This window comes from Varroa jacobsoni, unplaced genomic scaffold, assembly GCF_002532875.2.
Source record: "Varroa jacobsoni isolate VJ856 unplaced genomic scaffold, vjacob_1.0 contig00068, whole genome shotgun sequence".
In the NCBI taxonomy this organism is placed as follows: Eukaryota; Metazoa; Arthropoda; class Arachnida; order Mesostigmata; family Varroidae; genus Varroa; species Varroa jacobsoni.
In genome coordinates, this window is record NW_019214405.1 from 195,386 (window position 1) to 222,718 (window position 27,333).

Below are 27,333 nucleotides of genomic sequence, written 5' to 3' on the forward strand. Positions count from 1 at the left end.
ATACTTAGAGGCGGTCTAAATGCCGCTGTCAAAACGGACGCGGACATTAATGCTTAAGGAATACGAGACTGATCTCCTCCGAAAGCAAATTTGTACCGTGAGTTGTATTTGTTCTATGGTGCGAAATTGACTATTAGTTGCTATTTTAACCGTTTGGTCCGTTCTGCCAACAAAATTAATGTTCTTTTTTTCGTCCTGTTGTCAAAGAAAAAACATCTCATTCAGTCATATCCATATTGCATCCACTTACATAACAAAACGGCATTTTCCCTTGTCATTTGTTTATTCCTGCTGACAAGATACAAAGCTGGCCTAATAAATACCAATATAGGGATAGGATTGCTCGGCTGTGTTTGCAATGTCATATCTGCGTAAAATACCGCTGTTCTATATATATATACGTATATATATACAGCAGTTTTAAAAGATGTACACAATCTTAGCCGCAATCATTATCTTGCACCTATATAATATGATATTATATCCAAAGATCTTTTATTGATTAAGAAGTCATTTTACATTTGACGTTCATTTCGTCGCTCGTGCATTATCAATGATTTTAGCAGTGTCACCGCCTGGTGCTGCAAAGTTTTCTTAGCGGGGCCACAGCCACTTACCGTAAAGGACCGTTTCGTTCGCGATAAGCGCTGCGCCCGCAAGGAGCCCATGTTGACAGAATAGACCACACCAGACGGCGACAACCATACAATATCACACGATTCGAATAATACCGCAAACGGACAGATCATCTTATGAATCAGTGTCGCAGTGTCAATACTCGGGAGTAATGCAAACGTACGGGGGGCGAGAGCGGCAATGGGGAGCTTGGGACAAATATCATAGGGAAGTGTAACCCATGGCGCCCTTTGCCGCGAGCCGTCAGCTGGACAGATGCCGAGCGTCGGGCTGTTTAAGCTGCACCGTGTCGAAGCTAAGAGTGGCTTTATTCAAGTCAGAACGATAGCCGAGTCAGTCGCTTGTGCCGTTCCTCGCTATTTGCGTTCGGCGTCTCACGATGATGGAGCGATTTATTAGGGGTTCCCGGGCCGTCGCAGGCCAATGTAGACCCAGTAAAGGTAGAGGAATGTGAACTTAGATTAGACCTACAGATGCGATTACACAGACTTCTTGTCCATTCCTTTACATTCAGCTTTTTTTCGTTTCTCCTTATTTCTCATTTGAACCTCAGCAGATGAAGAACACAGTGTACTGTTCGACGAGGGAGGTGCCGGAGCGAAGAAGCCCGCGCGTATTCAGCGAGCAGTTATTATATGTTCCGTGTATAGCTATGTACTGCCATTTTACTCGTCTTGTTCGACCACGCGGCTGTTGGTCGCGCACCAAATGTAGGCAGAACCACCAGTATCGTACTAACCCGAACCGACTTTTCGGTAACGGCTCAACTGGTTGGAGCCTGTCGAACTGAGGCCTGACCGACTGATGGATTGAACCGTTTCCTTTCTTTCCTACCACGTTTTCCACTTCGACATGACCACGCGAGCGAGCGGGCGACCGACCGATCGATTCTCACCTAATGACTGAGAAGGCCAATGATTCACGGCTGACGGTGACTGAGGCTCGGGTGGTTGTGACGGACCACAGCACCAGGATAGTAGGCGCGTCTCACGGCTGTCGACGCTGATATCTGTTGCTCGCTTCACTGGTGCAGGTCAACTAACCTTCTGCACGCTCACTAGTCCTTAAGTTGGCCTTGCTCTAGCAGTTCCCGTTGTTGTTGCTGCTGTTGTTACGATTGATTTCATTTTCGTCGTCTTCTCGCAGTACAATACATTGCCACACCGTTCTCACAGTGCGGAATTGTAGCTTTGTTCTTGTTAGCGTTACCGTTGGCGCCGCAGTGCGGCTACGCTCACTGCCGCCTCAGCAGCTTTACGGAAAGAGCCGCTGCTGTTTATATCGCATTAGTGTTGCGGGCTTCTGCAGCAGGTAAATACCCATAGCTACAGCACCAATGCCGATGCCCTCGCTGTCTTTCGTTTCCACTCGTCTGATAGACCCGGTCATCGTCCGTGGTGTGACATTGTGTTGGTGTTGGCCAATGGGGTGACCGATGACGACCGCAGCTCTTCGTCATCCGCCAGCTAATTTCTGTTGCCGCTTGCAGCCTTTCACTCTATGACCACATTTTCTTCTGATTTCTTTATTATTATTGACCGTTTCATTGTTCTTAACCACTGTAGCCGTGTATAATATTAGAGTATGTGCAACTGGTTGCCTGAGTGTTCAATTTTAAGTTAATCGGTTGCCTGCCACAAAGACCCAACTGGTCCCAGTCAGTAACAAGCAGTATCAGACCCTTATATACTCGGGCACATGTTTCTACTGGCATTGTGGCATAACAAAGACTACCACAGGATTGTGGTGGGAGCTGAGGCTATCTGTAAAGGATGTAATTCAAGAAGTACTCGAGCAGTTTCAGTCGTGTGCCCATGTACTCTTTCGCTACTGCGAAGTGAATCGGACGACTGCTAGGAAAAAACTGAATTCGTAGAAAGCAACAAAAACTCACAAAGAGCGAGGCATTGCAGTATGTACAGAGTCTACTGGGGACAATTGAAAAGGCTAAATGTATTGTCAATAGATATATAGAGTACAAGTTGAAGGATTTGTGCCCTATGATGAACATGATTCTAGGTACGTCTCGTAGAAATATAATGCCCAGCCTTAACCGGCTATCCATTTGGCTACCGAATTTCATCAGCAGCAAGGCTTAGTCAGTCTCACATAGTTGAGTTGCTGCGTAAATTAAATGGGCGACACTCTGATCCAGAATGCGCGAGAAGTTCGAACGTCGTTCACGTGGCCGATAAATCGTACCATTAGGACTACTCAGGAGGTATCGAATCACGAATGATCTTTAATTACCAACTACTGTTTAATGAATACCTAATGCCCTCGTACTAAAAAAGATTAGGGAGTGTAACGTTGTTCCCTCTGTTGATATTGCTTGATACCGCTGCACGTTATCATAACGCTGGCTAGCACCAGAAGCGTAATTCTTGACGATAGTACAGAAGGTGCACCACTTCAGGCAACTAGAAATGGGTATTTGCGGCCAACAGTTATTGATCGTTGTGGGAACAGCGGGAAAAGGGGGAAACTGACTTCTCGAGAGTTTTCAATGACATATGTTCAACTATGCATACATATGTGTAGAGGGATTGAGACCTATTTAGCAAAGCGATATGAAGTCCTCCACAATCTTTACTGTGATCCCGACGGATGGCACCCAATACAGGCGGTAAGCGGGCTGACAGATATAATACCGTCACCGATGTGTACGGATACATTTAAACAAGAAGCTTTGATACTTTCGACAGACGTTCGAAACGATGCTACGCAATTAGAAGTTCTTTGTTGCGGGGTAATCTCCGATTTGTCAGAACAGAAGAGGCGCTTCCGTTCGCTGGTGTTTCTGCCGCGAGTTCAAAGAAGATGAATACAACCATATTTCGCGACAGATGCCACCATTAGATCAGCAGCGGTAAAATTTCTCTACCACTCAGAAATAGTATGTGGTGCGGTTCATTACTCTAACTTAAGCTTGCGGGCAGTAAACATTGATTCTAGTTGGTTTTTTTTACAAAAGTGGTTAAATCTGAGAGCGTCAGACCTAGAAGCTTAAACGGATACGTCGCTCTTATCGTTATCCACTGAAGGATATATAATGGTACCGATAAAATGCCAAAACCGCCGACGCAAGACAGAACGTTTATGAAAGGCAACTCTATAATGTTTGGTGTTTAATGTTACAATCAGAAATCGTGAGACAAGCTTGAAGAGTGCATTAACCCTTTATGACACAGTAAAACATCATACAGTAAATTTGTCCATATCCGTTTTGCACCTTAGTAAGCTTCGACGATGTATCTTACGATTCGTAAACGGCCACTAGAAGAGTTCTCTCAAGATCTCTAGGCATCATAAAGAAGACTGAAATTCGCATCTAGCCTACAACACAAGGGAAGTCCTTCTCATAGAAGGATACGTTAGTCACGCAATGGGCTAAGGGGTGCCGGAAAGGAACGGATAATGAGTGGATAATATAATAGATTTTAAACAGAATTTGCGTTCAATAGCTATATACTAGGGCCGAAGAGATGTTCGACCTGACCCTCACCGCGTTGTCTTAGAAAGTGGTTTCACTAAGTTACTAGTAGTTTAAAGTAAAGCTGATAATGAACGGTAGCTCAGAACGGTTTCACTGACAACTTGTCCGTTGGGAAACCTCGTTATCGTCTATTTGCTTGCAGCAGCAGCAGACTGCAACAATTAATGTATTGTATATTAGACGAGAATTCACCTTTTTGCACTCTATAAGTTTTTTTTTGTGACATTTTCCCCCCACGAAATGTCTTCGCATTCAGTTCAAGCGTACAACTGTGTTTTCCGTCTGTCGGTTTCCAATATTTTCCCAAGACTATATCGAAGCGAGCCTCTGTTGGATGACTGCACACCCTTTTAAACGATTCCATGTTTTATTGACAATTAACTGCTTCTGCAACTCCTTTATCCGTGTTCGCCTCTTTCCAGAATACCGACGAACTCTACGATGCCTTTGATTCTTTCGGTCTTATGTATTCGTTCTTTTCACCCCACTGACTCTTCCTACTATCAGGCATTGCTGTGGTCACTAGCCATAATAGCATCAATAATGATAATAATAGCAAAGATAACTTTTTCTGTCGCCACCATTCCGTTGCTGCTGCTGCTGCTGTTTTTCTGCGTCTGCCGAAGACAAAATGAAAGAAAGAAAGAAGATAGTTGAAAACACATCCCAGACTTAGCCAATCGAGAACGAACCCGGGGGTCCTCGATGCCCGGGTTACTGGGGTCGCTACGATTGTGCCTGCATGCGTGGTTCCGAGGAGCGTCCGTCTGCGGTCGCCTGATCGACTCGCTGTGTATCTATCTCAACGAAAGTCGAAAGCAGCGCCGCTGCCAGATAGCAGCAGTAGAAGTAACGCTCTTCTGCCAATGACTGCCGCCCGTTGCCGCATTGATTGCCCGTTTAGAAAAAGCCGAAGCCATCAGTGAATTTTCGTGTCCATCCTGTGCTAGCAACAAGCAGGACCAGGGAACATTGGTTTGGCCGTGACCGCTGGGGTCACTGCCAGCCATACTAACTTCCACTGACTGGGTAGGCAACTGTCCGAAGCGACATTAACGGCCGGACAGACGACAGTCCAGCTTTGTCCTACTGTTTTTCCTGCACGTCGTGTTGGACAAGTGAGTGCAAGCGAGCTCTGGCATTCTGATACCTGCGATTGTGACGACGACAATTTCTGTGACAGCAGCTGTAGCCACTTACCATTTGCTCTATTTGTAAAAAGTGCAGTAGTCTTTGGCAGTGTTCATAGAATGGTAGAAAAAAAATAGAAGCGGTAGAATGTGTAACAGGTAAACTTTCATGTATATTTTCTTCGTCTTCGAGAAAGAGGAGAGCGCTGGCTAGCTTGGTCAGGTCAGCTGGTATCGAGGTCGAGCAACGGTGGTCACAGCAGTAGTCATGATCTCGTATTTGAAAAGTTCCTAGGCTAAGGCGGTGGTGAAAGAACGAACGGGGCTACAATCTGTATGTATTATTTATTCTATAGCATCAGCTAAGAGAATGAACAACAGGATGAGCGACTGAAAGTCTGTCAACGAGGGGCGGATGGCAAAGAAACAGAGCCATCGAAAATCAAAATCTTTGATTACTAAGAACAGGGAATACCCCACCTCTGATCAGTCTTGTTTCGTTTCCCCAGAGCGGTCTGCAACGATGAACAATCAGTATAATGGATGATGATGAGACTGCGGCGAGCGTTGCTGTTTTTAGTCAATGGGGAAAAAATGCAACGACAACCGCAGTGCAGCGTCATGTCTACCGCTCGAGTCTGCTGACGTCCTCCTACGGGGGGGGGGGGGGGGGAGGGCATGAGAAACATCCACCATCAAGATTCGGCAGTCCGAGCAAACAAATAGCCAATTGAAAGAACTCGGTCAGGAACTTCTTGGTCGTTGCAGTTGATATGACTATTTGTGATAAGTGAAGGCCATAATGAAAGACGCTCTCTTTTCTACTGCGGCTCAATTTTAGTACAACACGCACACTATTTAGTACGATATTCGTGAAAACTGCGGTTGGAAGCAGCGAAAGTTTCGTTCATAGTAAAAAGGCCTGGCGCCTCAATACAGGGCACTGACAATAACCGCGGCCTTTCGAAAAAAGTCTAGCAGGTTCCGTGAAATCGATAGCGGGAGGTTAATATATTGCTTGGTGGACGACGGAAGTCAAATGACCAAAGATATCTGAAATTTTTTCTCACAATCGAAATCGTGTTATATATATATATATATATATATATATACACTATCGATACTGATACGATTGGGAGTTAGGTCGAGATAAAAACGTAAATATTAGCGGAAAAGCTCGACGTTCGATTTACAACAATTGCAGTATAAGTAAATAAACGTTCGTTCTATTCTCATTAAGTCACTTTCTGAAGTCTTCTTCACACAGTTGTATTGCCAAATTAATTATTGAAACTGGCCGATGCTACACGGGAAGTGTATATCCTAATGTATCCGTGCCCCTCTATATGACTCAAGAACGCCACGTTCTGAATCAGGCAGGTGTATTACGTACGGCCACTCTCGTCGCCTCTGTTATACAGACAATAGAGTGAAAAATACCATAAGATACATTTTTTCACGTTTATCTTTTACATTAATATATACAGTAGCTAGCCACAAAGCTTTCGCTGCCGACGGCGCTGCTGCCATCGCTGCCGTCCCTCAAAATTTTGCTTGCCAGTATATTGCCTTCACAGTTTACTACGAGCGTCTGTTTTTTGGACGCTATCGACAAGCAGGCATTTTGTCGATACCGGTCGTCGGTCGACAACGTGAAGATCGTTCCCTCAAACGAACTGGGCCATAACGAAGCGATGACATTGAAATAAATATTTTGTGATATCATTAGCCTTTCTCCTTTGTTGGTCGGCCATTGTTGTTTAAAGGTGGCGCTGTCAATAGCAGCAAAGAGGCGGCCCCTTCCGGGCTGGAAAATCCGGGAGAATCGGCGATGAGCGCGATAAAACGATCAGAATGGTTGATTAAAAGGTCAGGTGTCTTCATTACCATAAGAATCACCAGAGCACGATGAAGGGGCAGAAAAGCAGACACTCTTGACCGTAGCGCTGGGAGAGACGAGATTTGTGTGATTTTTTCTGTGCTGAACCGTCAACCGCGGCAAAGTTGATTGGCACAATTACTAAGAGCGTATGCGTGAAAACGGAAGATAAGAACACTGTTTAGGTAAAGATACTGTTCGATGTTACGGGCATGGCGACTTCTGCTGCTGCCCCAATCGTCGATCTACAGGCGACGTGTGTGCAGCTAGCTTTGTGTCGTGAACGCCTAATTCAATGTTTATAAGTAGATACGGATCCGTCAGCCGCGGGAAAAAGCCACTGGAGAAGAGCTTGCGACTGTGACTATTTAGCCCACAGTGAAGTAAACCTGGTAGCTTTCTGAACTGTCTATTTGCCCGAAAGATGCTGACATTAGCGCACAAGCAAACAGGTGCTTCTTACTTTACTAGCGGGTTCTAGGGGCAAAGTTGCCGTCATGTCATGTCTGCCGTATTAGCGTCTGAATCACAGAGCTATCTTGTCTCAAATTGTATTATGCATACTACGCATGTCCAATGCGAGGTCTCAAAACCAATATAATTCACCCTCCATACAAATAGACGCTTCGTTGCATGTGCCACATTTTACATAGAATATATGTGCCGTTTTCAGTATCGCTTCTTGCAGCGAAAATTTCTATCCACGTAAAGTACGTGTTCGTGATAATTGCACAATTGATATAACGCAGATATGTCTATTAATGAGCAAGTCAGCCAGCGACTGTGAGCACAACTTTCCATCGCCACATTTATCATTCATTTTTCAGTGTCTGCAAGCAATCCAGGCGTAATAATGACCATTCGGGTGACGCCTGTTACCATTACGATTACTTCTGTTGGACGTACCGCGGCCCCTTACTATTTTAACTGCTGTTGTTTGAGACTGCTTCCAACCCGTCATCCGCTTTTCGTGTTTCATCGTTGGACAAAATTTTGATAGGTGGCGTCCGCGGCGAGCACGGACAGGTTCTAGCGCCACTGCCTGCCTTTCTTGACAATACTACAAGGTCCAGAAGTACGAAGTACTATAACCATACTACGATGACCTGTGGTGCTCGCTGGTAGAAAAAGAACGGCCAAAGATGATGGGCAGTAAATTTGCTTGTTCGATCGCTCGCCCGCTTCCATCCAGGGACCAAATTAGGGGGAAGCCATAGTCCGTATCCGATAACGGCAGACGATTTGCAAACTGGTGAACTCGTAAACACCAACCGAACTGTTGGACGTTCAGGAACTGCGAAATTAGCCTGCAGCTATGGCGGGAGCGGCAGGCGTCCGAGGAGGCGTCACCAGCGAGTCGGCCTATCTGTCCGAAATCGGGGGACGTCGAATTCTTCAAGTAACAGCAGCGGTAGCAACAACAGTGGAGCCAACAGCAGAAACAGTCCCCCTCTGCCTTTAACGAACTACAGAGTTCTTGCCTGTGAGAAAAGACAGTGAGAGTAAGGCACGCGTGCAACCCCTCCATGATAAAAAATAGAAAAAAAAAATAAGAAACAGAGCAACGACATAATCAGCAACAACGACGCCAGCAGCACTCGTATCCCAACTCGTCGCTAGAGCAGCACTGGCAGTAGTAAAAAAAAACTGTGTATAAAAATAGCCGTAACGAAGTTATGTGCCCAGAATCACGGGCAGAAGTTTGTGGAACAGCTGATTAGTGGGCAGCTTTGAGCTGCAGTGGTTGGCCGGCGATACAAGTGGTATTGCTGAGACCAACATTAAGATGAGCTTCGCACCAGCCTATGCAGCCGAAGACGAATTGCTGAAATGGATAAGACGTCATCACAGTTCGTCTGCAGACAGAAAGATAGTAGGAGTAGAACGGGAAAAAATGATGTGCTATACAGAAGTGATGCTGATGTTGGCGGACGAAGTTCGCCGCTTGCATTACTGACTATCGAATAATAGTGGAGTAGCAAATAAATAACTGAACAAGGAAAGTTATAGTTACATTTCTCGCTTGTGGCTAACGAATAGAGCATCAGTGAATAGGTGTACCACGGTGGGAACTGCGGAAGCGGCGAGACCAATAATAGACAGCCCTTCATGATGGGGTTACCGTGTTGTTTTGGCTTACTTTGCGTATTTATTTTTCTGTGTACGTCTGTTTATGTATAGACATTCTGTGTATCGTTTTGATGTGATACAGTTGACAGGAAACGTGGGTCATCGTGGGTCGGATACGTGTAAAAGCATTTTTACGCTTGGTATTGAACGTCGTTATTTATGTTCATACGCCGTCAAATAATGACTTGTTTTTATTTATAGGTGAACTAAAGACATGCATAAGTATAATATATTGTGTCACGTAATCAATATGGAACGGTCCAACTAAACAACGCTCTATAATCTCACTATGCTTTTCTTACCAAGGGCATGTTGACCCTTGCGCCCACGGCTGCCTGATCTGATTCACACACAAGTCTCTATCCAAAATCCCATATTTATGTCAATGAGCATTATACAGAAGAATGGGTGATGAACACTATATCCTTGAAACAGGTGATTTAGATCAATTGTCAGGGAGCGTCCAGTGACCCTACGTAAATCGCCTTATTACAGACACCTTCGAGCGTATCTAAAGTAATTCAAGTATATCTGTGCTTTCCTTTTTAAGGTTCGACAAGGAGAGAGATCGTGAAAAAGAGTGCAAGGATCAACCTTCATCGCTGTGGTCTCGGGCGAACTCGCTCAGGCAGAGTTTGAGACATCGAGCAAATAAACACCATACCCACTCAACATCAGTATCGGTCAGTGTTAAAAAGCAAAGAAGAATCGTTCACACGAAAAAAATACATATATTTATACACGTATATATTTATTCCAAGGAGTGCTGAGCAGCTGAAATACAAATGGTCGAATAGTACTCAATAATAATTTAATGTTAGCTTATAATAACTTAGTAAGGTTAAGGTGGTCAATCTCTGCGCTCTTTTCTTCAAGGAGGGTAAGGAGAGGCTTTGACAGATGAAGGCGTGCGACAAAAAAGTATACGCAAGAGAACTGTGCAAGTAATGGCTGTTAAAATGCATGAATTATTTTACCAAACGCAGCATAAATGTTTGTAAATTGTACGCAGTGTTTCCCGGTATCATTACTCTATTGGCACGTTTCGAATATCGGATAAAATTTTCATCCACCATATCCTGTCAAGCATAGCAGATCATACCACGACTGGGCCCCGATATACCCAGTTGATTCCTAGAATAAACAGAGTAACCATTTCAAGTATCTGAGTGACGACCCAGCCGTTACTGTATAATACGAGTGACCAGTAGCAGCTTCCGAGATATTTGACGGAGAGACATTCGATAGATCACCCTAACTGTTACCGCTGTATAAAGACCTTTGATTTATTTTTTACTATTTCATTATTTAATTATGCTCTAAGGAACTATTTTTAATTTATAGTTATTAATAATTGACTAGATACAAGTTATTTGTCAATAGCATGTTTGAATTTAAAGCAAATTGTAAATAAACGATAAGACACCTTTTAACTTTTTGACATTGATCGGAACTATTTAAAATCATTGCATCAATGAAATATTTGCAAGCGGTTTCTTCTACAAGTCTCATATCCCCATCCGCACGGCCCAGAATGGATGACAGCGTCCTGTTCTCCCGTCTCGCTGTACACCCAGCTTGGGGTTGGAGGCCTTTCCGATAATACGAAGCTACTTCTATAAGCGCCCACAGCCCGTCCGGACTTTAATTAGATGGTTCGTGGTATCAACACAATCCGTATTCATCGATCTCGTTACATCCTTAATGAGGTGGCTGGTTCAAGCTTCTGGAAAGCCCGCTGCCATGGTGTTTCATTTTTTCTGGCACACTTATATCGATAGGTTGTGAGCTTTCTGTTTCAAGTCGACTTGCGCATAGTTGTTTCTTCGATTGTTCTTGTTTATGGAACATTTTTGATGACGGCGATCGTCGAGTTTGCCCCTCCCGTCCCATGTGCCCCCGCCACCAACCATCACCAACAGCCTCTGCGTCTTCTTCTTGGAGCTTTTCCTTTTACGCTTGAGTTTTAGACGTAAAAACTATGTACACTAGAATTTATTTTTTACCAGAGCTAGGAGTTTCATTTTATTAATGAAGACTTCCCATACCCTGAGTATGGTCCACGTTAAATTGCTTTCGACCTGTATTGCCTTCTCTGTAATCTTTTTCCCAGAGAGATCTGTCTAGGGTAGCTCCGAGGTTGCTTCAGTTTGTTCAGTAACAGATTGAGTCCTACACAACTTGCTTATCGTATGAACTCATTCATGAGCCTATAAGTTGAGCAAAATGTGCTGTGCTCTTTCGTTCAGTGTATCCTGTTTCTTGCGATAATCAGCAAAGTTTGGTTCTGCCGAGGGTGAGGGGAGCAGAAGTCCGAGGATAGATCTTCGGGGGTAGCCCGGTAGCTATCACGAATATCGTGCTCCGTACTTGACCCTAAATTGCTAACACGGAAAGGGGAGTTCTGGGAGATTCTTTTTGCACTCATGGCAAAGGACATATTTGTACGACTGCCTTCTATACTCTATTGGGTTGTACCAGTCATTTCTCTATCTAGACGGATTACATATCGTCACATGAGTAGTACGAATCGCATCAGGTCTGAAAACTGAGATTTTTAGCACTAGAGTATGCTAAAATTGTCCGAATGTCTTTATTCAGATTTAAAATAGAGCGCCTTAAAGATGATTAAATGTGTTGCACGATTTAAGGCATAAATGCTGCACAAATCTAGACAAAGAAAAATTGTTGTCTATAGTCAAGGTACATTATTGGTAGTAACGGTGTAAAGACGATTCTGCCGATGTTCTTCTGAAAGTTCCCATATATATGGAAAAATTAAAATAATCCCAAAACGATTGATCACGGATTGTAAAACGCGGATCGCAAACGATAAGGTTTAAATAAAAAGAAAATCAAATGTGCTTATGCGTGGTAAGGCCCCGGTTGACGCCAAAAAGTACTTGGTGATACTGGAAATGTTTTCTGCGTTATGAGTTCCTGCCGCCTGACAAAATGATCGACTCAAACCTCTACGGTTAACTGCCAACAAGATTACAGGAAGCCATTTAAAAGTATTCACCGGAACTAGTGAACTAAAAAGGCGTCGTCTTCCACCATGGTAACATCAAGCCACATACATTTCCAACTGCCTAGCAAAATTTAAGAGGGCTTGAATGGGAAGTTTCAGTAAACCTGCTGTATACAATGGCCGAACCTTGCACCATCAGGCTATCTTCTGGTCCGGTTTTTGCGTAGCGTCTTTAGCGGCGCTAATCTAGTTTGAGGGAAACGGATGCAAAAAAGCACTTGTCACGATTTACTAACGCGGAAATTCTACAAAGATGGCAATATGACAAATGGCAGAAGGTCATCTATCTAAATGGCACATTTAATTTAGTAATGTTATTTTAAACTGCAAAAGAATAGTTGGTTCAATCTTGGTTTTATAGTATTCAATATCTTTTCGACATATATATGTCGAAAAGATATATATATATATATATATATATATATATATATATATATATATACGTATAAATATATAGGGAAAAAATATTCTTTTCTCTACTGTGCACAGGTATTGATTGATGATTTACCAAGGAATCGACGTGATCCTGGTGGTCTGAGTGCTCCTTTGCGACGAGAATGGGGAAGTCATCGGGACCTGCTACGTTCCCGCAAGGCTCAGAGTTCGGCTACTCTTCAGGGTAACTACGCTAGAACATTAAAATCTAGTAACTATCCGTACCCTTAGCAGCCAGTATTGCCAATACGTCCGCCATCCATAATGTATTGAAGTACTTCGTTCTGCTATCTCCCCAAGCGACAGGATGTAAGCATTCAGAGCTTTCAATGGCAAAAAAAAGAATCAAGCATGAATGTCTAGCGCTAATTATATACATACTAGGTTACGAAAACGGTCGACTTATTAATAGGTCGATGCTTCCCGGCGCATGTGAGTATCGGAAATATAAATAGCATAAATTGCTGTGAAATTTTTATCGGTCTGCCTTTATAAATATACTACTGGAATCCTGATTTTGATCATCCCGTTCCCTCGTTATAATCACACCTCATAATTGTAAAAAATTCCAGATACGAACGTTTGCCCGAAATCGTTAATCCGACGCCATTCATCAAAATCACGTCCAGGCGAACTTACGTTAAGTCTGGGTGGAGGAGGCATCACGAGTTCACTTCAGGCGCTTACCAGTGTGGTGCCGCTCAAAGGCCTGCTGTTGCCCCCATTATTTGTTCAAGACGAGACTGGCACAGCTTCATGTGAAACTGGGTACGTACCATATGACGCTTTTATTGGGTTTACGTAGACGAATACTTTCGATACAGCCTCCCGAAAACAAGTTACTGTGTTTTGTCGCTAGACATTAGATCTCTACGAAACCGTTATCGTGAGACACCATTCGACTTTTCTGTGTGCCCCCAGGTATTCCAATGTGTGCGAAGATACATATGATACCTGACGCAGTACCTGCAATAATGGTTTCATAAAATCATCATCATCATCTACAGAAATCAATGTAGTATTCGTATCAGTTAGTATTTGTAATTCGTATATCTAAACCTAATAACCAAATCCAAATTTTTTAGGTTTTTTTTTATCCGTTTTACCTAATGCGTAATACCTGTGTTATTTTCAGATCCGTTGAGATGGACTATGTCGTTGAACAGCGAGGAACTACAACAAAATGCTGGGGTCGAGAGTAAGAATTTTGACACGAATACCTGCCCTATAAATATACGCATATACAAACCGAGTTTAGACTTTAAAGTGCGCTTAAGGTCGCTGAACAACTTTGATTTGAGAAACTTAACATATTAGATAGTGATTAAGAAGTCGAAATGAGTTCTGTTGTGGTAGCGTGAAGCCAAAGCAGGTTCTTGAATGGCACCTACTTCATGATGACTTTACGGCATCCAGCTCGTAGGTGAAGAGGGATACATTTGATGTAAACTTACCTCCTCCTCCTCCTCCTCCTCCTCCTCCTCCTCCTCCTCCCCCTCCTCTTCCTCCTCCTCCTCTTCCTCCCCCTCCTCTTCCTCCTCCTCCTTCCCCATTAGTATTTGACAACTAGGCCTCAGACTTGTTATATCCTTAATAACATTTTCGTAACAAAAGGTTTTACTTAAGCCTGCTCATACGTACGTTTTCGTTTTTGTCACAACAAGTGTGCACTAAGATAGTTTTGAGGTGTAGGTTCCACTACAGAGCGTGATCAGGACAACAATGAACATGAACCTTATTTAAATTTAAAAAAATGATTGAATTAGTGACGACCCTTGTTCGATTCTGCGATGGGCACAATTTAATGAAATTATATTTTCCAAGACATAACGTTGCTTTGAATTACTTTGACGAAAATGAAACGTAGCTCTGTTCTTATTTGGAATCATCAGCTCCAATACATAACAGTGCTCACCCTGTATCGGTTGATGTAAGAGGGTTCATATGTTTTTACAAAAAATTCAATGATGCTAAAATTGTTTAGTAGTAGGTAACAAAAAAATATCTGTTCTAGATGACAGCTATAATTAAAAAATATCGTACTATATAATTTTGGGAACGGTTTCTGGGCCCAGTTACGTTTCGGCTTGCATAGGTGTTTTAATGCTTGATAAATAATTTAAGCAAATTTCAGGTAAGTTCATTGTCTATAGCTTCGGTGACCACTCTATCTAACCCGTGAAGTCATCGATGATACTTCATCACGCGCCTGTTCATCCGATCGAATTTGTTTGTCGATCGATTCGTCGGAATGAACTCGAAGTGTAGTTTAGGGAAGCAAAAAAGAACCGTGCGTCCCGCCGATTGGACATGCTTCTTTCGAAAAAAGAAAAGAAGCAACATCTAATCTATTATACGAATTCAATGTGAGCAAAAAAATTAGTTCCAGGCGTAGTATGGCTGTGGGGATCTTTGACCCCATCGATCGGAAGGATGTCACAGCTCAACAAAAGAGCACGGCACAGCAGCAGCGGAAACTCACAAAGGACTCCGGATACGAGACTAGTGTATGTTCAGAGCCCGATTACGTGAATGCAACCTTTTTCTCCTGTGCGATTGAACCCCATGGGACAATGCTACCTCCTCCCCATCAACCGATACCTGACGCCTTGTTCAGGTTAGTGCTGTGCAGTTTCTTTGGGTCCATACCTTCACCGTTACGAATTCGTTTTCTTCTAAGCCAATAAAGGAGTTCCTCATTCAAGCCGAAGCCCATAAGGGCAGGAACAAAATCTCGCTTGTGTCGGGGGGATCGTATACGTGTGTTGCATAAATAAGTGAGCCGACAATTAGATGAACTTTCTAGTAGGGTTTTATGTAGCTGGAGTTTATTCAAACGACATGCTAGACTGCCAAGCGTGAAGATTACCTATAGCCTGTGAACCCTAGTTTGATACTTTTATGCGACTCTTCAGCTATTGGGCGTGGTTCATGTTTTGGAAGTACCTCACCGCTACAGAAAAGTAACAGTTTCAAGTGAGAGAGTCAAGTACCACACCGTCGATTGCTGGCCAACAAAACGGTTCGACGTAATTATGTTGTTTGTGCTCAAGCCTCTCTTCTTCCGCAAATCCTAGAAAACAACTTTATAAATTATTATTGGTCGGTCGATTGCATCTCTAGAAGTCAAATCGCCTCTCCAAGCACCCCACTTTTGTTGGTAGTGGCAACAACAGATTAAGCAATTAGCCCATATATCGGCAGTCTTTAAAGCAGACCTGTGCAGAGGTATGATCAACGTACCGATGACGTAATTAACGTCTTTTTTTTTTTCACAAGAAGCCGACTCGATTCGTGAGAACCGATAAGAGAACTGATTCTGAGAGTGATAACAATTTTAGAATGATCGTCAATACGTATCAGGACCAAGAGGCTCAGGAAAGCCATCGTTAACATGGCACCACAACGAGAGCACGTATCCGATTGGCCGCGTAAATTTAAAAACAGTTTTAGCAAGTCAGGCAGATAGACGGCCGGCAAAATTGTGAATCACCGCGCCGCGCTATTACGCAGTTGATAATGTCTTTATAGAGCGTACTATGCAGAAAAAAAGACTTCTCGAAGTTATTTTGGTCTTGGCTAGGTGATTAGCTTTCGCAGTTTGATATAATTTACTATTTTGCTAACCACTGTATGCGCCCACGATTCGAACGGGTCGTGCAACGCTGACCGGAATGTTAGCGGAAACGGATATTGCTGGAGGAGACTGCTCATTGATGACTCAGCATAGATAGGGACGGAACATGTATTGCGGCCGTCAGCGTTGTCGTATTAGCAGTCCGTCGCATCGAAATAGAACCCCCTTCGACTGTTTAACGAGATGGCGTCGTTAATTCATGCAAAATTTCTATCTTTCTTCCCCTTCCCTCCTATCAACTACGGACGGCCACGATGCGAACCATGTTGCGCATACATGTAAAAACGCGTTCAACGTTGTTTCAGAACCGCTTCGAGTTATCGTTGCTGATGACGCCGTTTATTGCTGTAATGACAGCCTTTAACAGCAACAGTAATGACGAAAGTTCCGACTCTGCGAAGGTCCGACAGCAAGTCGACGATGCGGACACCGATAAGGGCAAATTAAGTTCACTCGCTGTCCATGCTAGCCTCCTCTGGCCTGATGTCTCGTTTCATCTTTGCCCCACTGTTCCTCTTTAGTACTTCACGGTGCCGCTTCTTGTTCGATTCAAGTTACTGCTTCGCTGTGGATAAATGTCACGGCTATAAGGTTAGGGTCTTTTCGCGCACGCGTTTTGCTCGTTCGTCTCCACGCGAATCCATGGCAACGTCACTAACACCGTTTGCTATGGCAAACTAGAGTCTTATTCACGTGATTGTATACAAGCAAGAATCAATATGGCGCCTTCCAGTTGTATTGGCGTTTTCGAAGCTGACTGCTTACTGGCAGCGATGGTTGTAGAAATGGGTCACCACCGTCTTGTCGTTTTGGGATCGTTTCTAAGCAGTGAGCGGCGAGTGCTCGTTCCGCTGCGCAGTGTCAATATTTCAAAATATAGTTTATGCGATTAACGTGTTTCGTAGTTGAGCCACATGGTCAATATGCTTACTATTATATAGTAAATAAGCATATTTCTGTATGGGCGCGAAGGGTTATTTATTCATCCAGCAGTTCTGATTCGATATAAATCGTAATGGCATCGTACTATACATATTCACAGCTGTCTCTCGGTCTACGTAATGCCAGTTGCAGTCCTAAATTGTAGCAGGAGCAAAATTCCAATACGAAGTAGCAGCATCTGCCGATCTCGTTTCCCTTCCACCGTAACCACCCGGTCTCGCAACTTCCGGGCCGGCCAATTGTCAACCCGATTCGTGTGCCCACTCACGGCTGCCGTCTATGGACAGCGTCGGAATCGACACACGCCAGCCTTTCCTATGCAAGCGCTACGCCTAATATCTGCCGTTCATATTGTCAGATATATAAAATTATACTGTACACAATCTTTTGTCATTGTATTGTGCCAAGAACTATTGCAGTAACACGTAACCGTCACGGCTTCGTGCGGCTAATACGCGTGTCACCCCATTGGAGATGGCAGCACTGCTCGGTCGTGCACACGTTCATCTGCGTACGCTGGTGTATTGATCTGGTGATCTACGTCGCGGATAGACTACCCATGTGCAATTACAATGGTCGATTCAATGGCAGGAAAAGACAAATTCAACCGGTGCTGAGATTAGGTGGCATGGCGGCGGTGACAGGAGTTAACGGCCAGTGCTGGTTATGACTTCAACCGCATTTTTCTTCGATACCGATGTTGCTGTCACCGCCGCTGACTTTATGTTGTCCATTATTTGCAGGCGCATGCAGTCGTGCTAGCTCATCCGTCTACCCTCCTATCCGTCGTCGAACCTCTACCCAGCCGCATTGTAACTACGGTCCTTCTGCTACCATTGGCCTGCGTTTCTGTTCCTTTGTCGTGGGAGTATTCAAGCGGCTGTGACCAAAATCGGCAATAATCTTTTGTTCCTCCACCGCTAATCGGAGCCAGAGCAGTGGATTTTCGGCGGGTCGCAGGTGACTGTCTGGTCGGCCTGTGGACCATCGATTTTAGAAATAACCGGAAAATTTTGCGGTCGTTAAATATCAATCAATAATCAAGAAGATAGTGGTTTGGCTTGTCGATTATAAATAGATATGAATAAACCATATTTTTATCTCTTGACACGAGAACGCCCAATCGTGATCTCGTACATAAGTCAATGGAAAAAAATTATCACTTGTCCGTGACGGGCTGTTTGTTACCACCTGCAGATCTAGTGAAAACAAAAAAATAAACACCTGATCTGGTCAACTGAACCTATGTCAGATGACCTGAAATCGAACAGAAAGAAAAAAAAAAAACATTATTTTACGCAGTATGACCGTATGCGGCATAATATTTAAGTAATTAAGAAGGTTTTGACCGCAAGGCGGCTCCTGCTCGGCCTGGATAAGCTTACTAAGGCCGAAAAAAAGTTACTCTGAACACAGTCACCCGTGAATGGTGAGGACTTCCTGGACTAGAGGCATGCGATGATAAATACGGTAGACGAAGAGATACATTTCTATCGTACAACCCACACAACATGCACGTTTAGTTTTTGTCCAAAACGTGTATCGCTGCTGCATACCGCGTCAACACGAGCACCAGCCATGAGATTTTCTTTCGTATTTGATCTTCGTAGACGAACAAAAATGCTACTTTGTCATGGTGAACTTTGAGCTGATGAGCTTGATGCTGACAGATAAAGCACGTTTGTTGACTTGTTTCACAAATAGCCAACTTAATATGTGAGTTCCCTTTAAAGTAACGTTTATATCGTTATCAATCTCTAAGAAAAAGACATTTCTTTCCACCACGTTATCGGTACAATCGTATGCAATGGCCCAATAGTCGTGCACGCGTCACCCAATGCTGCCGGCAACAGACCACGCAGCCATGCTCTCACAATACCCAGCCGACGACAGAACTGGTGGTAGGGTGCAAAATACAATATGATAAACTGTATCTTAATATATTCACTAGCAGCAGCAGTCTATGCGGACATTTTTGCCGAGATGCGGATATGAATTTACTTTTTATGGAAACGCAAAAAAAATCAATCGTCACAAACCACAACAGTGACGACGCCGCCGCTTCACTCGCGGCGACAGCGAGATACAGCAGCCGGCCATTGTTACGTAACGAGTTTCTAAAAGCTTTAACGCGACGAGCACCATCTATCGATATTACCTTTCCCGTCTGCACTTCAGATACGCACAACTCATCTTAACAGGCTACGCGGTTGTAAATATAGTAAATAGGACTTGTAAGACGGCGCAGGGGGCTGGCTGCCCAGCGTAACAGATTTACGTACACGTCTTTAAATGATCCATTTGGTGCAAGTGGTGCACCTGTGACGGTGACAACAGTCGGGCTTCGCCTTGACACATGGGTCCGAATAGAAACCGGGCCAATTTCACATGTTCGATTTCTGTGTATGGCATGGTGCTGATTACATCGACGTCTAATCGGCCACCATTGTTTCTGCTGTCCGCGAAAGGACGAAGATGTTTATTACAGACATATACTTTGATAGGAAATTAATGAGATGCGATATTTTTGCTAGTAAGCTAATATCGTTCCGTGTACGTAGAGCGATCGCTGAAAAACAAGATGAACCGTGGCTGGTGGTAAGCGTGGCCGTGTCCGATCTAGACGAGGCCAATACGATACGAATAGAAAAATTATCATCTTTAAACAATACTGAATACAAACGTAGTTGCAGTCGCATTTTCACACAGGATCGATTAGCTCAAGCTTAGTAGCGTGCTGGTATCGAATGGCCGGGTTCGCCGGTGATTCCAAGACATCCATCAAGCTTTTTTTCGGCTATTTTTAGTGGCTGCTTTTCATCAGCTGTACGTTACATCTTTGATAACTTGTATAGTTGGTGAGCGTCTTTCGCCTTCGCGCGCTGTAGGCCATCGAAGCGAATCTGAACGCAGCGGAGCGCACGTCACTAATTGCGCAGACCGTATTTAAGGATCAAGAGGACGGGAACGAAGCGACGTAACGTAACGTAACGTAACGCACCGTTATCCTGCACTGATCGCATCGCATCGTGTCGGACCGGCTCCATCGGCAAGTCGGAAGGTTAATATACAATAGTTTCGTTAAAATCAATCATCAATATTTGTGCGCCGCATATACAGTTATTGTCGCAAAACGCGCTCCCGTAGCTTTATCATGCTCGCCATAAAGTTGTACTTCTACGCCGTACAGCACAGCGCCCTTGTTATTTGTTCATATCTGAATCTATTCTGTATTGTCAGAGGTTCCGGGTTCTATTCTTACTCTTTTCGCGATGATGACGACGGTGGTGGTGATGATCGGCAACAAGCGACACAGAACACGAGTAGATATCGGCACGAACAAAACAATCGTAACGTAACATAAAATTATCGAGGGATTGTACAACAACAATGCAAATAGGAGCCTGCGGATGCTATATGTGCAAATGATACGACGCGTTTGATTGCTGCGCGTACCGCTAGAGGGGGTCGTTGTTGTAAACGGACCAGAACTACTAATGGTCGCAGGACAGTAGCGGGCAGTCTCTGTTTCCATTTGGCCTTTGGCTCTCCATGCCGTTCGCCGTCGTCTCAGCTGCCGTTGACGGAAATCTGACATGTCGATTGAATTCGTCGTCGGTCGTCACCTGCCGACAGTCAGTCGTGGTAGCGACAACGAAAAAGCAATCAGCGACAGTCACAGCATTGGTCCGGGTGTAACGAGCTAACAATAGCCATTTACCATGATCACCATGTATTCGTATGCGTGCGTTTACCGCTGATAATGTATATCTGCGCTGACGCATCGCTTGCGTGCCTCAAAATGGGTTCCGTTTAGCCGACTCGTCGAGCGGCGGACTGTAATGGAGCTCAGACAGCGCCAAGTTGCTCCGACTGAATCCGCGCACGGCAGCGTAGCAATATCAAATTAAAGCGGGCCACCTACATGACAAAGTTGTTTCCGATTATTATCTATTACTACGACAATATTGGTGATGCTAATGAAGATCAGCGGAAGGCTGCTGGAGACGACGACGACGACGACGACAATGATCACCGTCGTTATGATAATCGTCCGTTCTATTATTAGCGAATGCTGGTTAGCGGTATCACATGGTACTGTGCTATTGTTGCTTCCAGAGCGTAAATTTATTGTACAGATGCAATTTATTGTAATAAGCAATTGACGAGTTAGGCTTGGGAACAATGGCTGCAGCTTTGTCTACCTGCGTACGCATCATAATAGTAAATTCATTCAATTATGGTTGTGGTATCGATGACGGTGATGTCTGACGACGTTCCGGACGTCATGGATCGTTCATCGTCACTGTCGGCACCATTCGAACGATCTCCGCAGACCGGCGATACGGTCAGTCGTACGTGTCTACCTGCTGATGTCGCAGATTGACCCACGGCGCACGAAAGACAGCTCGGAGCAACTATAGCTAACAGAAAACGTCACGATACGATTGTTAGTAATAATTATAATGTGTCAACGACGCTCCGGCGAGAACGTCTGAGAATCAACTGTTGTTGACATGAACAATAATGTTTTCAATTTTCTATGCGCTCAATAGAAATCGATTGACGTTGCAATAATGAACCGTAATATTAACCTTGTAGGAGTCCTAGCAATATACTAACAATGTCCCCCTTCGCGACGCTCAGTAATTGTAACAAAAGCAATAACAGGACTATGTCGCATCGCGCGTCGTTCTTCTTTGATGGCGGTCCATAGTGTATTTCTTATCTACTTTCGTTTTCATGTATCAATAAGGCCAGAATGCAAAAAGCGAAAAGTGAGCAGGTTTTCATTACTATTATTCTCACCCGAATGGCCCTGTGTCCGACTTTGCCATCAAGCACCACCAGCCTGCTTCTGATCGTCGCACTTAATGCTGCCCACAAGACAATTGCCCTCTTCTGATGAATGCAAAAAGGGGGCCGATTATTGATTGGAAATAAATTTTGTTCGACGAAAATATGATAATGAGACGGATCCTCGGACACCGGCGCACCATCAGCGAGTGAGTGGATGAGCGGGCAGCAGAATTGCGGCCTCGTGTTGAAAGCTGAAGTATTGATCGATACAGATGCGAAGGCTTTTGCCTAGAGCCGATGTTACAGCACGCGATGTCCAAAAATTTAAACGAGAATTCATCGTTAGGCCATAGCTTAAAGATACGTGTTATCTTGCGCGTTGCCCCTAAACATTCGCTATTACGACCCACGTGCAATAGCGTGCGCCGCCTAAAACGATGAAGACCTAGGCGGATAGATAGTTCGCGCGTGACATCGAATTTCTGCGATTAGGAACTCTGAATTGAGGAACAAAACGAAAAAAAAGGTAAGGTTACCCATTCAATTACCACTGCTAATATCAGTTAGAAGAGAAAATATGGTAAGCTTGCCATCTGCCGCTTCAAGTAGATTATTGCTGCTCGATGAGGTTCTCCTATTTTCCTGCCAATCTTCTTGGATGGAATATTTGCCATTCGCGTTTTCTGCTGGTAGCGCGGCGCCGCGTCGCGCCGATGACCGCTTATCACTTTACGCCCGCCACCGTTTAGTAGTTGCGTTATTCAGAAGAATTCAAAGTCCGATAATCCGTCTGTCAATTGATGTAGTGGCGCCGGCGACGATACGCCCTTCGTCTGTAGCGAGCTGGCTGCCGCTAAGCGCACACGGAAAGAGGCACAAATGAGCGCCGTTTTTTCCTATTTCTTGTGTAATTTTATGGAGATTTTGTATGGAGTTGTGATTAAATTGGAGCTTACCGCCCGGAAGAAGTGGTCACACAGCGTCACACAGAAGCCTAGACAAATCCAATCACAATACTAGGTATTGTCGTAATTACTTCGGGCCATCGTCGCACGTTGCTTCAAAATAGCATAAAGTGATGAAGCGGTCGCGCTGAAGACTAAACCAGTACGACCCATAGCCGTAACGCATGCTCGACAACTATCAGCTCAAAATCGTATGCAATCAAGCGCCGTTGGCTTACAGACATAGAAGACGAATAGCGAAACTACTACGTAGAACGACTTTATCGCCATAAGATTCATCCCGTCGCCAGAGATTAGATAAGGACACTTTGGCTAAAAAGGTTTTGTTGGCGGTGAGGAAACGTAATTCTGGGAAAAAAGAAAAAAAAAGTTAACGTTCGCGCCGTCGCCGCGTTAAAAGAATTCACCAAATTGAACAGCTGCAGCAGCGAATCAATCGCAAAGCGACGCCTTTCAGAGGTAGTGCGCAAAAGGGATACGTCTTGAAAAGAAAAACAGAAAGTGTCAATTTGATTCTGTATATATCAGCGCAATCACTAGGCAGAAAGATCAGTATGAACGGAGATGGCCTTTTTTGAATTGCCACAAAGTCTGCTTTTGTTAAAACTGTTCGTATCTATAGCTTTGGTGGTCGTCGACGACGACGACGACGAGAGTCAGTTAGATTTCCTCCAGCTTTTTCGGAAGAATGCATTGTGCTAATTGTAGTGGCTTGGGATAGCAGAGAACAATCTGTAACAGAATAAATTTAATACATATCATTAAACCATTCCACGATACCTTAGCAGCTGCGGGTCCGTCGTGTAAGTTTTGCTAGTACGCATAATGTACGCCTACTGCGTCCTACGATCCTAGAGTCAACGGTTATTTCGTAATAGATAGCTAACCGAGAATTGGCACCAAGACAGTATCGTTACGATCGTCTTCATGGGCCGTCAGTGGGTAAACAAAATCTCAAAAACAGCACCTATCCGAAAAGCCAGCACTGGCGCCCAGCAAAACCTGCCAGTGAATTGATGGGCTGGTACTTTTTCGCTTCGGTTGTTGTTGTTGTTGTTCGTTCGTCCATATTTGCTCCAACTCGAGCTGTCGATTTCGATGACCAGGGACTACGCCATAAAAATACGGCCTCGTGCGAACTTTACCACCACGATCACCCAATACGTTCTGTTATTATTAGGGGACCGCTACATGGACTATGCCTGGCGCCATCGTGCACTCAAGACGGTCGTAGTGGTAATGTTATTGCTGTTGCTGTCGCCATCGCCATCGTTGTCGGTTAGCGATGGTAGTGGATGTAGATTCTCTTAATCTTCTTTCACTTTCTGTGCCCTTCTTGCGGGAGGCCGGCGAGTAACTATCGTCTTACTGGCCGTCTCCATCGGACTGCTTGGCTGTTCCCGCATCTCCGCGCTCTCTCCCCCCGTTCGGAACGGTCGGCGAGGAGGTCCCCAGCGCGCCGGCAGTCCCCCAGTAGCCGTCTAGCGAACAGAGTCGTCCAGACGGCCAGACAGCCGGTCAGGCAGAGCGACTGAGTGGCGGCTTGCTGTGCTCGATCATCGATCCGATGAGCCTGATGATGGTGTGAAGTGCTCTGTTAATGGTTACTAATTAGCGAACCAGTGCGGCGATCTGAGGCTGCCGAAGAGCCAGGCCCGTTGAGGTTGAAAAGTTGCTACAGGCAGAAACTGCCGGCCGATCGACTGAACGGGAACGTTTGCCACGTATTCTAAAGGTCCCTGTCTGTACGTATGCCCAGACTCGTGGTGTAGAGTGCGTGCGAGGAAAGGTACCAGCCCAACGCTGGCTGGAGTGGTTCTCAGCAAAAACTCTCCATCCACTACAACGAACTGTTTGTCTGCCATTGCTTCTGCTGCTAGGTCAGTAGCTATCAGTTCGGCGTTCTCGGTGGGTACATTGTTTGGTTACATACCTTGCTTGTATTATCAGCGCGCTATCTGCTTATTAATCGCTCTCCATCATCATATTGTTATACTATGTGTGAGTGTATAGATGGCCTGCCCGTATTGCGCTTATTGGCCTGCGCGAAAATAGCCGGTCGCCTAGGATATCTCGTTTCTGTTGTTGTGCAGCTGCAATGTAGTATATTATTCTAAGCTATCTGCGAAAGATATTACTGTAGTTAGCACAAGGCCATCGCGAGTTGCATTGCATCCGGTCCGCGGTTTGCGGGTCGACAGGGAAAAGACGAAGCTATTTGATATTCTCCAGACAGAAGCGCAGGCTAAACACACGCGGTCGGTATCATCGTTACGCTGGTCCCTCTCGGGTAATGTCCAGCTAGAGGTGGCTTGCAGGAATACGTGTGGCCGGCTGTCGTCAGAACACCGACTAACACACAGCTACTCCAGTGTGATTCAACGGACGGGGATCAAGAGTACGTTATCGATGACCGAGAAAGAAGGACTAAGAGAGGCAATAGTATTACGCGCCCTGAAAAGGCACGCGTTGATGGGAACCAATGAAACTTAGAACTATTTCTAAACTGTTAATCCATTGATACTATTTCGCTTTGTGTGTTCGCCTCGAAACGCTTACAGCGATCACCGTCTTGGTCGAAGGGCTTTGAGAAAGATGAATATTGGCGGTCCTTTAGAACTTAGATTCCATTATTTTGCTGCTACATCTCCTTTGCTAGAAATGACGTCCTAGGAAGCAGGACTTGCTCAGTGAGTTGAGCGTCAACATGAAGTAAAGTCATTATGCCTAGACAATGTAAGTTAATTAGGTGTAGAATCTCATAATAAAAACCATCTGAACGGTGCAGCAGGATCGGAAGTCGGATACCTTAATAAAACACACTGAATAACATGCGACACGGCTTCTACATCTTGTTGACGTGCTTTCATCACGACGTGAGCCCGCCCTCAATTATTGAACGAGGTATGCAGCTGGATTATCTTGAAGTTGTTGTGTGAAGGGGTTGTTAGAGTTGTTGCTATTGCTAATAGGGACTTTGTTGCCGCCTTTTATATGGGTGATATCTTAGACATCGTTTGCGATCGTTGTTTGGCCTAACAGTTTTTCGAAATTAGCCAGTTCGACACCACTTGGTCGCGTACTCCACAAAGGTTGCTTTTGGCGTTGTCTTCATCGCACATCGATGCGCTAAAAAAGCTGCTTCAACTGCTAAAGTTCTGCTAAATTAAGAAGCTTCCATGAGCAATCAGAACGCGTCGACATTCAAGTTACGTCGTCAACAACAGCCGCTGCAGCGACAACAGTCATCACAGTAGCTTCGCAAGCGCAGAGCTGTGATGGCCGGCAGAGTTGGCTTAGAATACTGTGAAGCAGTGAGTGCCCTTTACGGATTACAAACAGTAGACACGGATGATAGATTCACCAGCGAATATTGAAAGTTGGAGCACATTTAGAAACTGGTAAGTTGTCAGACATTGAGATATTAAACAGTTATTGTTATTACTTTTGACGTCACACGAACACTGGCGTATAATCAAGGTGTGATATTGTATCCTCCTTTCGCGCTACAATAGGTTACTTAACACTATGGCTAATGGTCGTCAAATATAAAAAAAAAAAAAGACGCGTCTTTACTTACGTTACACATTGAACGTACGAGCGTTTATGTATACGTTTGTACACAATTTCCCATATTCTAGTCAGCTCATACGCTTTATTCAAACCAACAGATGCAGAAACTTCGTTATCCTGCTTCGATTGTAGTGGCGCAGTGGTTTCTGGTTGACAGCAGTATCCAATCTTTTTTTTTCATTCAACGGAAAAGACATTGCCATGGAGGCAAACGGAATTATTCGTAGAACGGATTGAATCTGGTTAGTTCTCACGGCACTTTGCAGAAGTGACAGGAATCACCGCAATGGCAGTGGGGTAGGGATTGTCGGACTTGCTGTAGAGACATAAGGAGTGTCTAGGTTTGAAGGGCTAAGGGGTTGGAGGGGTGCATGAAATTGTGTCCGACGAATATAAAAAGCACCGCGACTTTAGATTCGTATAGCTCATGCACGATCACACATACATATAGCGATTCACGGGTCAGAAGTTCTGCACCAGCACGGCCTGTACCTGTCTATAGTGTACCTGTCGCACCACAGCCAGACCAGACAAACTGATCTCATTTGAGGTGTCTGGATAACATCTACAAACTGGCTTTTGCTGGCCACCGCTATTAGTGTCGTCGTTGTCGAACCCACCACTGGCCCTAAGAACAGCCCGCTTTGACGGGTGCATAGGTAGCCCAGAACCTCCCAGC

The 27,333-nt window shown here is 44.6% G+C and overlaps 1 protein-coding gene and 2 long non-coding RNA genes across 4 annotated transcripts in view; 1 reads left to right on the plus strand and 2 right to left on the minus strand.

Moving 5' to 3' along the window:
- Positions 1-27,333, plus strand: part of LOC111270713 (uncharacterized) — a 102,332-nt gene that overhangs the window by 31,374 nt on the left and 43,625 nt on the right. Inside the window, exons 2-6 of the mRNA XM_022851089.2 lie at positions 9,822-9,954; positions 12,792-12,921; positions 13,310-13,505; positions 13,873-13,935; positions 15,121-15,354. Of these exons, the coding sequence (XP_022706824.1) occupies positions 9,822-9,954; positions 12,792-12,921; positions 13,310-13,505; positions 13,873-13,935; positions 15,121-15,354 (756 nt within the window). The remainder of the gene's footprint in view (positions 1-9,821; positions 9,955-12,791; positions 12,922-13,309; positions 13,506-13,872; positions 13,936-15,120; positions 15,355-27,333) is intronic.
- LOC147752092 (uncharacterized) lies at positions 6,710-12,911 on the minus strand. Its single transcript, XR_015315064.1, has 2 exons — positions 12,811-12,911; positions 6,710-8,622 (listed from the first exon to the last, which is right to left on the minus strand). It is a non-coding gene; the product is annotated as an uncharacterized LOC147752092 (long non-coding RNA).
- LOC147752093 (uncharacterized) lies at positions 13,538-26,735 on the minus strand. 2 transcript variants are annotated; one of them, XR_015315062.1, is made up of 3 exons: positions 26,662-26,728; positions 13,858-13,962; positions 13,538-13,703 (listed from the first exon to the last, which is right to left on the minus strand). It is a non-coding gene; the product is annotated as an uncharacterized LOC147752093 (long non-coding RNA). The 2 variants fall into 2 exon arrangements; XR_015315063.1 differs by lacking the exons at positions 13,538-13,703; positions 13,858-13,962 and adding exons at positions 21,492-21,740; positions 22,126-23,813 and having other exon boundaries at positions 26,662-26,735.